This window comes from Stegostoma tigrinum, chromosome 20, assembly GCF_030684315.1.
Source record: "Stegostoma tigrinum isolate sSteTig4 chromosome 20, sSteTig4.hap1, whole genome shotgun sequence".
NCBI classification, from domain to species: Eukaryota; Metazoa; Chordata; class Chondrichthyes; order Orectolobiformes; family Stegostomatidae; genus Stegostoma; species Stegostoma tigrinum.
The window spans coordinates 50,386,617-50,398,870 of NC_081373.1; the positions used below are offsets into that span (position 1 = coordinate 50,386,617).

A 12,254-nucleotide genomic window follows, 5' to 3' on the forward strand; every position below is an offset into this window, starting at 1 on the left:
CCCTTTGGTCCAACTCATCCATGCCAACCAGATATCCTAAATTAATCTAGTGCCTTTTTGCCAGCATTTGGCTGACGTTCCTCTGAACTCTTCCTATTCATATACCCATCCAGATGCCCTTTAAATGTTGTAATTGTACCAGGCTCCACTACTTCCTCTGGCAGTTCATTCTATATATGCACCACCTCTGTGTGAAAAAGCTGCCCTTGACGTCCCTTTTAAATTTTCCCCCCTCACCTTCAACCTGTGCCCTCTAGTTTTGGACTCCCTCACCGTAGGGAAAAACGACGTTGTCTATTTACCCTATCCATGCCCCTCATGATTTTATAAACTTCTATAAGGTTACCCCTCAGCCTCCGATGCTGCAGGGAAAATAGCCTCAGCCTGTCCCAGTAGCTGAAAACATCCAAGCCTGGCAACATCCTTATAAATCTTTTCTGAACCCTTTCAAGTTTAATAACATCCTTCCTATTAGCAGAGTGATGAGAATTGCATGCCGAATTCCAAAAGTGGCCTAAACAATGTCCTGTATAACTGCAACATGACCTCCCAACTCCTATACTCAATACACTGATCAATAAAGGCAAGTGTATCAAATGCCTTCCTCACTATCCTGTCTACCTGTGACTCCACCTTCCAGGAGCAATGCAACTGCACCCCAAGGTCTCTTTGTTCAGCAATATTCCTCATTTATGGGTGCTGCACAAAACTACCTCAACATTACAGCTGGGAGCTTGGTCTGCAAGCTATAAGATGGTTGGTGAGAGGGAGGGAGGAGTGTTGCGCGGATACAGTCAGATATCTGTCCAGTAGCATCCTCTTGAGAACTAGAGCATGAGAAAGCCATTCAGCCACATGAGCTTGCTCTGCTATTCCATGCGATCATAGCTGATTTTATCTCAACCTCAACTTCACATTCCTGCCCACTCCCCATAATCCTTCAACTCATTACTAACTAAAAATCTCTCTCCTCCTTAAACTTATTCAATATCCCGCCACAATATGGGGTAATGAATTCCACGGACTCATGACCTTTTGAGAGAAGTAATTTCTTCTCATCCCATTTTAAATCTGCTACCCCTTATCCCAAAACTATAACCTCTCTTTCTAGATTGTCCTGCATGAGGATCTATAGTTTCCTACTTTCTGCCTACCTCTGTTTTTGAACAAGATACTCTTCTAATCCAGTGGAACTCTTCCTGCATCCAAAGAACTTTGGAGTATTGTAACCAGTTGATACATTATCTCTGCTGCCACTTCCTTTTAAGGCCTTAGGATGTAGGCCAATGGGCCCTGGGGACTTTACTATCTTAAATCTCAATAGTTTGTTCAGTCCTTCTCTCTAGTGATGAAGTTCAAAGTTCTTACTTTTCTCTAACCTATGCATTGACTGTTACCATTAGCATAATGCTAGTGTCCTATACCATGAAAATATTTGAAGTAAAATATTGGTTAAGTGACTCTGCCATTTCTATCTTCTCCGCTATTAATTCTTCAGTATTATCCTCCAAGGGACCAAGGTCCATTTTAGCTGCTCTCTTCTCTTTTATATACTTACAGAAACTTTGGCTGCCTGTTTTTATAATTTGTGCTTGAGCTTTTTTCATAATGTACCTTTGTTTTTGAGTTTTTTAAAGTAATGCTTTGTTGTTTAAATGTTTCCCAATCTTCTATCTTTCCTTTGCAACATGGAATTCCCTGTTTTTTGTCTTTCTATTATCTTTAACTTCTATGGATGTTTTCTCCCCCTCTTACAATCTTCCTTCCTCTCTGGAATATATTACAGTTGCAAGCAGTTGTGTAGCTCCTTAAAGATAGGATTGGAAGGTCTACTTTGCTGTCAAACATTAATATGAGACAGAAATATTTCTGTTTTGTTTAAAATTGAGAGATCTCTTGACATCCTTTTGTCACTATAAATCCACTTGCACAACAAGTCTAGCATTGACATGAGGAACTTTGTACTGGTGCCAAGTGTGAATTGAGTTTTTAAAAGTGTAGCTAATTCTGGAGAGTTGTGAATGAGAGAGTCTCCTTCAGGAAGGCTACATTGAACTTAACTGGATTCAAGCTAGTAATAAGAAAAGCGATGGCTTCATGGAATTATATCTGGGCTGTTAGTCCAGAGACCTGGCAGATGGTGGAATTTGAATTCAAGAAAAACCTAATATTAATAGACTAATGATGGAACACAGATCAATTATCAATTGTTGGCAAAGCCCATCTCGCTCCCTAAGGGAGGGAAACTGCTATCCTTACCTGGTCTGGTCTACATGTAACTTCAGACCCACAGCAATGCGGTTGATTCTTAATTGCCCTGTGGGCAATTAGGAATGGGCAATAAATGGGGCATTATCAGCGACGGCCACATCCCATGAAGGAATGAAAAAACTGGCACCATAAAAACAGCCGTGGGCCAGAGTGAAACCGCTCTGTATCAATGCTGCGGTTATAACATCAACATACCTTACCTTTATTCACGCTTCTAAAGGTGAAGGTTCATGACCCCTCTGCCCAATCACTTCTAAACATTGCTAATATTATGTGTTAGGAGCTATCGAAAACCGAGTAATTTACAAATAATTTACAGTGCAAATTCTTTAATTTCCAGTTGCAGTTGTGTTGTGGTTTGATATGAATGTAAGTCCAACTGGAGGACAAGAACCTTGGAGATATGTGCTGGAGTAGACCATTTGGCTTGTCAATCCGCTGCAAACGTTCAATACAATCATGGCTGACTTCAGACTTCAGCTCCCTTGTTAAGTTTTATACCACGTCAATAAATTGTTTCCCATCCTCCACCCAAAACCTTTTATTCTGGCCCAACTCCTGAACGCCTAATGAAGGTTTGATGGGAGCAATGGAATTCTGTAGAAAATGAGCGCCTTCTATGTTTAGGCTAACACCAAAATCTGAGTGGTTCTCGTTCTCCTCTCATTGCGCTGCACTGGCTGTGATGCGGGCTCCATCATTTTGAGCGTCAGCTTCAAGCTTCTGGTGGTTTTACAGGTTCCAACGATGCCTTTGTGGAAGTGGGCATGCCCAGGAGCCCTTCACACTCAGCTAACAGCAGTGAACTAAAGCAGATGCTGAATAGCTCCTCCACACCCGTGACTAAACGACAGACCTTGGAGTTACTACAGGGCACCAAGAATACCCATCGACAGTAAGTAATGCAGTGGACTGTGAGCACACTGCACCCATGCCTGACCGCTGTTGAGCATTGTCCTTCACTGGGCAATGCAATGGGGAGCAAGACAATTTACTACCTCAGGTGTACAAAAGAAAGGGTGCAGAGCAGATTTGCCAGAATTCAGGTCGTGATGAGGACAGAGTAGGGATGATTGGATTATCTGCCTCTAGGCAGAGAAGGGTAAAGGGAGGTTTAATGTAAATATTTAAATAATGGAAGATTTTAATAAAATTACATGGGAAGAAATTGCTGATTTATGTTATACATAAATGTTCTAAAAATGTCTTATAAAGCAATTATGATCCATCTGGGTAAGTGTTTGTGAGATGTTACTTTGTTTAGATAAATTCCTTTACATAATTGAGGTGAAGTGTCAACAATCAAATGCTCCTGTCCCCATGACTGGTGATAATAAATCTACGGGATGCCCAGAAATCCTTTCTGCCATGCTCGCATTTTAGGTTAATGTCCCATGGGCTGGAGGTTGATGCTGTTTCCACAATCGTGCTACTTTGAAGTTGGGGTGAATCAACAGCCCAAGGATGGGCAGGGAATGCATTTTAAAGCAAATTTTTGGAATGCTGGGATTTGGAAAGGCATATCCGAGCTGAGCAAATTCCTTTGGATGTTCCCCATTTCCCAGTCACCCCATTGAATTTTGGAAGAGCAGGAAGCATTCTCCAGTACCCACTCCTGGAAAGGGGAGGGATTTAGCTGACAACCCCACCCGACTCAGTCCCTAAATATTGGGAGGGTTTGAGCTGAGCTGCCCTGGCAGAGCTTAGTTGGTGAGATCCAGGCAGGTCACCTTCCAGCGATTGAGATGGTTGGTTAGATTGCAGAAATTCATTTGTTTCTTGCCCCACCATAAGAGCAGGCTGACCAGTTGTGTGAAGGTGAAGAAACATTTTCACCATTTTTATTTCAATGTTAGATGCTCCCACCATTGGGTGGTAAGGGCTGGTGTGGGGCACTTGAGTATCTGTGGCAAGAATTCCCTGCTAATAAATCCAATAGGGCAAACCCCTTCACTCCGAGTGGTATAAAGAACAATAGTTCAGGTGAATAGAGAAGCGTTTAAAGACACACTTGATAAACCCATGATAGAGAAAGGAATAAAAGGATATGATTGAAGGTCAAGCTGAAGAAGCATTTGAGAAAGCTCACGTGGAGCAGGAATAGTAGCAAAGACCACCTGGACCAAATGGCCTGTTTATTTGCTTTAAAATTACTTTATAATTCAATATAATGTATCTATTCCAATGTAAAGACAGAAAATTAGCATCTTACAAGAAAGCAGATCTGATGGATAACTAGGTGTAGAGCTGGATGAACACAGCAGGCCGGCAGCATCAGAGGAGCAGGAAGGCTGACGTCAGCTTCCTTGCTCCTCTGATGCTGCCTGTCCTGCTGTGTTCATCCAGCTCTACACCTTGTTATCTCAGACTCCAGCATCGGCAGTTCCTGCTATCTCTGAGATCTGATGGATGGTTTCTCCTTGCAGTACTTCAGACAGACTGCTTTCAGATTCTGACTCCAGTGCCACCGAGGGCAGTGCCACCGACAAGCGAGCCCCTGGGAGTGAGCGAGCTGCGGAGAGAGCCGCTGCTGCCCAACAGAACTCTGAGCGACTGCGTCTTGCTCCACAGTCGGCATATGCCAACATTCAGGTAGTTGCAATGATGGTTTGCATCTGGAGAAATTAAAAACATGGGCACATTCTGGACTTTGCAATCTGTGTGTATGTGTGCGTGTGTGTTTTGTGGGGAAAGCCACTTTTTCTGGAGATTTGTGAGAACTGCTTGATTGTGCATCAGTACTTCCTGGTTAGTGTGTTCAGAACTTAGTAACCAAACATGACGAGTGCTCAATGTTCAAAATGATGGCAAGCCTCCAGTGGGTTTCTGGTTAATCACACTGTCCACATAGGATCAGGCCATAACAGGTAGACAAGTTCAGAATTCATTGCCACATCTAGTTTTAGTTTTGGCCCAGGCCACACTTCTTTTAATCCCTTCAGTGTGGAAACAAGTCTTTTGGCCCAACAAGTCCACACCAACCCTCGGAACATCCCACCCAGACCCATCTCCCTCTAACCCATTAACTACACATTCCTGAATACTACGGGCAATTTAGCATGGCCAAGCCACCCCGCCTGCACGTCTTTGGACTTTGGGAGGAAACGGAGCACCCGGAGGAAATCCACACAGACACGGGGAGAAGGTGCAAACTCCGCATGGACAGTCACCGAGAGTGGGAATGAAGCTGGGTTCCTAGTACTGTGAGGCAGCAGTGCTAACCACTGAGCCACCCAGTCTCCTAATTGGCCTTACTCGCAGTGGTGAGAGCAGCAAGGCCTGCTGGCTGATCTCAAAGTTGCTGCCTACTAGAAAAATTGCCACAGTTGGCCACTGCCTGGCTGGCTTTGACCACTGTTTCCAGCCCATGTTGTTGAATAAGACCATGATAAACAGGAAGAAGAGCCTGCTGTGCCATTCAGTAGGATCATGGTGGATCTGATATTCCTCATGTCCACTTTCCTGCCTAATCCCATAACCCTTCTAATCAAGGATCTATCTCTCTCAGTCTTAAATTGGCACAGAGATTGCCCCCAAAGACACTCAATCCTCTAAGAGAAGAAATTCCTCGTCATCTCAGTCTTAAATTGGCACCCCTTTATTCTGAGACTATGCTGTCTGGTCCTAGACTCTCCCAGGATGGGAAACATCCTCTCAGTACTACCCGGTCAGGTCTCTGAGAATTCTAGTGTTTCAATGAGATGATCTGTTGTTCTTTTAAACTCCACTGTGTACAGTCCCAACCTGTTTAGCCTTTCATCATAAGACAATCCCTCCGTACCCAGGGATCATCCTAGTGAACATTCTGTGAACAACCTCCAGTGATATCTTTCCTTAAATAAGAGGACCAAAACTGCTGACAGTTCTGCAGATCTGCATTCTTGTTATATTTGCTGCAACTCCACATTCAGGGGAGAAGTTTCTGAAGAAAATTATTAGGAGGATTAGTTGTACTTTTATCATAATCATGATGCAATTGTTAATTTGTGTTGAGAGCCAGCGACATCACTGCTCCATAGGCTCCCAAACTCATTAGCAGTCATTGATTTTTTTAAAACTAATCCAGTTGTTCTTTTTAAGGCTTTTGAAGTTTGACTTTCGTCCTGCACTGAATCTAGGCCTCACTTCATTGCTTGTCACATTGGAATTCTCTGCTGTATCCAACTGGAAAGGAAAGGTCTCTGTTGTGCAGAGAATAAAGTGGAAGCTAAAACTTGAAGGTGTCAGCTGTATCTCTGTGGGTTCAATGTTTGCCTCTCTTAGTCAGAAGGTTATGGCTTCCAGTCCCAGTCTCAGTCCAGAGCTTAAACACAAAACCCAGGCTAATCGTCTATATATGCAGTAGTAGTCTACTCCCAACATCCCCCAAAGCCCTTCGGTACCTTTCCCTGCGATTGAAGATGATGTATCGCCTGCCCATTTACTTCCTCCTCCTCCTCAGTATCCAATGGCCCAAACACATCTTCCAGTGAAGCTCATGATCTCCTCAAAATTTGGGAAACAAAGTGTAGACTAGGTGACCATTTCACACAGCACTGCCACTTTAACAAACCACTCTGTTCCCTGGACAACATCTCTGTCTCAGGGTTGCTACAGTGAAGCTCAATGCGAGTTGGAAGAATAGCACATCATTTTCTGAGAAAGGGTCACCAGACCTGAAATGTTAACTCTGATCTTTACTTCACAGATGCTGCTAGACTTGCTGAGCTTTTCCAGCAACTTCTGTTCTTGTTCCTGATTTTCAGCACCCACAGTTCTTTCAGTTTTCTTTCAGCACTTCATTTTCCGCTTGGGTACTCTACTACAGCCTTTTTGACTCTATATGAGGCACCTTCTCCCATGTTCTTACCCAACCCCACACACTAGGCCTTGTTAGCACATGGTCTGCTCCCACACAATATATTGTTAGCCACTAATTGCTCCCATTAGCAGCTATTCCCTCTCCTATGCTGCCCATCATCCATTCCTTTGTCCAACCGTTTTTCTCTGTATCTCCATATAACGTTTACTCCTTACCTCCTCCCCTCACCCTATCTTCTGCATAAAAACCAACCTTTTTCCTAGTTACCATCAGCTCTGAGGAAGTGTCACTGGACCAGAAACGTTAACTCTGATTTCTCTCCACAGATGCTGAAGTTTTGCAGTGATTTTTGGTTTTGTTTAAGTTCTCCCCATTTCCTCATCAGTGTATATCCCTCAACCAACTCCAGAAAAAAGAACAATTAAAATAAAACGAAGAACTGTGAATACTGAGGATCTGAAATTAACAAAACAAATGGCTGGAGAAACTCAGTAGGTCTCAGCAGCAGTTGAGGAGAGAAAGCAGAGTTGACATTTTGAGTCCAGTGAGACACCCGAAATGGTTGAGTTCGCTTTCTCTCCACAGCTGTTGCCAGACCTGCTGAGTTTCTGCAGCCATTTTGGTTTTCGCTTCACATAAAATGAGTACCTGCTCATTATCACATCACACTTTGTGGCAATTTGACTTGCACCAGTGCCTCAATATTTCTATCAATTACACTTCTGGAATTTTTAAAAATTCATCTGTGGGGTGTGGGCATCACTGGTTAGGCCAGCATTTATTGTAAATTGCTAATTGCCCAGAGGGCAGTTAAGAGTCAAACATATTACTGTGGGTCTGGAGTCACATGTCGGCCAGACTAGGTAAGGATTGCAGTTTTCTTCCCTAACGGGGGATTTTCCAACAATCAACAATAGATTCCTGGTCGCTATTAGACTCTTAATTCCGGTCTTTTATTGAATTCAAATTCCACCGTTTGCCATGGTGGGATTGGAACCCAAATCCGCAGAACATTACCTGGGTCTGCAGATTAACACTGTAGTGATAATATCACTATGCCATCACCTCCCCCTAGAATGCTTCAATAGGTGTAAAGTGCTTAGAGATATCTGAAGGATTTCACCGCTGCTATGTCAACGCAACTATTTTGTGTTTTTAATCTCTTTTCAAAGCCAGTCACGGTGCGTGGGATCGGCCTTTGCATATGTGTCTTTTTGTACTCTGCGCAATTGAAAATGGTGAACTGCTGAATGAATTGCTGTTTCTTTAGAAAGTTGCCTCCTGCCAGCGTTGTAATTGCCCTGGCAATGTAACGTTGCTTAATGCAGCTCCCACCAATCTGGAGAAACTATTGAAATGTCCAACACCTGAGAGAGATTCAGTTTAAAACGAAAAGAAGCAGCTTTGTTGAAACAAAGCGGGCGTTTCAGACCAGTTGTCGTGCTTACCTCAGACAGAAATGGTACAAAGGGTTTTCAATTTGTGCTGAAATTGATTGGTTTTGAAAGAGCATTTTTCTTTACCTTTTAAGATTTCCACCTAACAGCTGTCGTGTTGTTTAGTTCTTCCCAATTTGCTTGTTCAGTCAAACCATGGGACATGACAATATGTTTGCTCTTGGTGACATTGTCATGTTGAAATGACACTTCAGTGAGTGCTGTGTCCCCTTTTTCGTTTTCAGGCTTTTGACTACGAACAGAAGAAGCTGCTGGCAACCAAAGGTATGTGGCAGTGATGGTGACCCCTCACCTTTTGCTATTTGTCAACAGCTCGAGAAAGCAATTCTTGCAAACCAGCGTTCAGTGGTTGCTACGAGTTTCTGCAGAGACTAATGGGTCTGCCTCGAGCATGCTGACTGTCAGCCCTGAATTGTCTTTGTTAAATATGGGCTCAAAAGGTTCTGTTGTGAGAGTACATTTAAAGATCTCAATTCTCTGCTGGGGATGGAGTGCACTGAATTCTAATTGACAGATAAGACATCTTTCTTACACAGGTCTTTATTGATGACCAACACCCAGTATAATTCAATGGTAAATGGCCAGGCACATTCCTGAGTGCCTGAGTCACATGCCAAGAGTACTGAGAGCAAACGGATTTCTATGTACGATTTGCGTAAGCACTTTTAATGGCTCTTCACTCAAATGAAAGCAAGAGAAACCAGGGCGTCGTCATCCAAATGATACAATCTTCGAAAGATGCAGATGATTTTCCTTCTTTTGATACCTCATAAAGTCGTAGAGATGTACAGCACAGAAACAGATGCTTCGGTCCAACTTATCTGCACCAACCAGATATCCAAAATTAACCTAGTCCCATTTGCCAGGATTTCGCCAATATCCCTCCACACCCTTCCTATTCATGTACCCATCCGAGGTAACGAGGTGCAGAGCTGGATGAGCACAGCAGGCCAAGCAGCGTCAGCGGAGCAGAAAAGCTTATGTTTCGAGTTGAGACCCTTCTTCAGAAATGGGGGAGGGGACGGGGATTCTGATTTAAATAGGGAGAGGAGGCAGGAGGGGCAGATAGAAGATGGACAAAGGAGAAGATAGGTGGAGAGGAGTCAGATGGGTCAAAGATGTGGGGGTGGAGCCTGTTTGAGGTGAAGATGAGTGTAGGTGGGGAGTTAGGGGGGGATAGGTCAGTCCAGGGAGGACGGACAGGCCAATGGGGTGGGATGAGGCTGGTAGGTAGGAGATGGGAGGTGGGAGGAAGAACAGATTAGGGAGGCGGGGACAAGCTGGCTGGTTTTGGGATGCGGACTGCGGCAGGGACCTTTGAAGCTTGTGAAGTCCACATTGATACCATTGGGCTGCAGGGTTCCCAAGTGGAATATGAGGTGCTGTTCCTGCAACCTTCGGGTGGCATCATTGTGGCACTGCAGGAGGCCCAGGATGGACATGTTGTTAAGGATTGGGAGGGGGAATTGAAATGGTTCACGACTGGGAGGTGCAGTTGTTTGTTGCGAATCGAGCGTAGGTGTTCCGCAAAGCGGTCTCCAAGCCTCTACTTAGGTTCCCCGATGTAGAGGAGGCCACATTGGGAACAGCGGATACAGTATACCACATTAGCAGATGTGCAGGTGAACATCTGTTTAATGTGGAAGGTCCTCTTGGGGCCTGGCATGGGGGTGAGCGGGGAGGTGTAGGGGCAGGTGTAGCAATTCCTGCGGTTGCAGGGAAAAGTAACGGGGGTGGTGTACCCATTTGGATGACTTTTAAATGTTGTAATTGCACCAGCCTCCACCACTTCCTCTGGCAACTCATTCCACACCCTCTGTGTGAAAATGTTGCCTTTTAGGTCCCTTTTAAATCTTTCCCCTCCCACCCTAAACCTATGCCCATTAGTTTTGGACTCCCCTACCCAGGGGAAAAGAGCTTGGCTATTCACCCTTTCCATGCTCCTCATGATTTTATAAACTTCTATAAGATGACCCCTCAGCCTCTGCAGTCCAGGGAAATATCCACAACCTGTACAACCTCTCCCTATAGCTCAAACCCTCCAGTCCCGGCAACATTCTTATTAATCTCTTCTGAATTCCTTCAAGTTCAACAATGTCCTTCCTGTAGCATGGAGACTAGAATTGAACGCAGTATTCCCAAAGTGGCCTAACATGGCAAAGCGTGAGAAATTACAGCTCAGTTCTACTAAATGAAAGTGAGGGGTTAAAAAAAGAAAAGACTGAATGACACCTGCAGCATAACTTGAGAGGTGGCCAAGATCTACAGTGACATTGTGGGCACCGTTTCTGCAGCAGTCAGAGATTTCTAAATGGTCCCAGAAAGATGATACCAGTGCAAATGAAGCAGACAGAACAAAACTAACCAGCTCAGAAATACGATCCCCCACCCACCCATCTGTATCAGAATAATAAATCACAAGCTCAGGATTTCGGCAAACACCTTTCACTTTATGTTCTTTGAGCGCTGCCGTTTTAAACCGAAGTGGCAAAAGCAATATTTATGTCGAGAATATTCTGTGTCATCATTTTTGTATACAAGAATTATTTATTCTCCAGCATGTGGATGTCACTGGTGAAGCTGCATTTATTGCCTGTTCGTAATTGTCACTTAAGTTTGTTGTTGGCACTGAACCTTGTGAAGCATTGTAATGAAAGGGCAATACTGTTAGCACTAGGATTTGTATCCACCGACAGTGTGCAATTCTGGAGGACCCTGTTTCAGAGATGTTATGGTCTTCGAGGCATTACACTTTACTTGACAGGAATACATTGCCAAGAAATTGGTCAGTGATTTGAGTGTAGGAATTGGGAGATCATGTTGTGCTGTACAGGACATTGATTAGGCCCCTTTTGGAATACTGCATTCAGTTCTGGTCTCCCTGCTATAGCAAAGATGTTGTTAAATTTGAAAGGGTGCAGAAGATATTACAAGGATGTCACCAGGGTTGGAGGGTTTGAGCTGTAGAGAGAGGCTGAATAGGCTGGGCTCTTTTCCCTGGAGTGTTGGTGGCTGAGGGATGACCTTTATAGAGGTTTAGAAAATCATGAGGGGCATGGATAAGGTGAATAGCTAAGGTCTTTTTCCCAGGGTAGGGAAGACCAAAAGTAGAGGGGACAGGTTTAAGGTGAGAGGGGAAAGATTTAAAAGGGTCCTAAGAGGCAACTTTTTCATGCAGAGGCTAGTGTGTGTCTGGAATGAGCTGCCAGAGGAAGTGGAAGAGGCTGGTACAATAACAACATTTTAAAAGGCATCTGGATGGGTACATGAAAAGGAGTGGTTTAGAGGGATTTGAGCTAAATGGATTGGCAAATGGGACTAGGTTAATTTGGGATATGTGGTTGGGATGGGCAAGTTGGACTGAAGGGTCTGTTCCTGTGCTGTACATCTCTATGGCTTTAAACTAAATAGTTGATGTTAAATTGCGATATTTCCTTCTGAGTGACACTGCCTTAACTTCCTTTTGACAAAGCCATGTTGAAAAAGCCAGTGGTGACTGAAGTAAGGACCCCGACAAATACGTGGAGCGGTCTAGGGTTCTCCAAATCGATGCCTGCAGAAACAATCAAGGAGTTGAGACGAACCAATCACGTGTCCTACAAACCCACCATGTCAACGACATATGAGGTAATGAAAAACCTACACTGCTCTGCAGTTTTTGCCACTTTTTAAAAAAAAGACGATTCTCCAGTATTTATGCAGCCGTGTGTGTTGATTTAGCTTGG

General features: G+C 44.0%; 1 protein-coding gene across 3 annotated transcripts in view; it reads left to right on the forward strand.

Moving 5' to 3' along the window:
- LOC125462005 (protein bicaudal C homolog 1-like) overlaps nucleotides 1-12,254 on the forward strand; it is a 282,551-nt gene that overhangs the window by 244,964 nt on the left and 25,333 nt on the right. For all 3 annotated transcript variants that reach the window (XM_048551463.2, XM_048551464.1, XM_048551465.2), the window contains exons 13-16: nucleotides 3,010-3,166; nucleotides 4,698-4,863; nucleotides 8,754-8,793; nucleotides 12,002-12,156. In XM_048551463.2, the coding sequence (XP_048407420.1) occupies nucleotides 3,010-3,166; nucleotides 4,698-4,863; nucleotides 8,754-8,793; nucleotides 12,002-12,156 (518 nt within the window). The remainder of the gene's footprint in view (nucleotides 1-3,009; nucleotides 3,167-4,697; nucleotides 4,864-8,753; nucleotides 8,794-12,001; nucleotides 12,157-12,254) is intronic.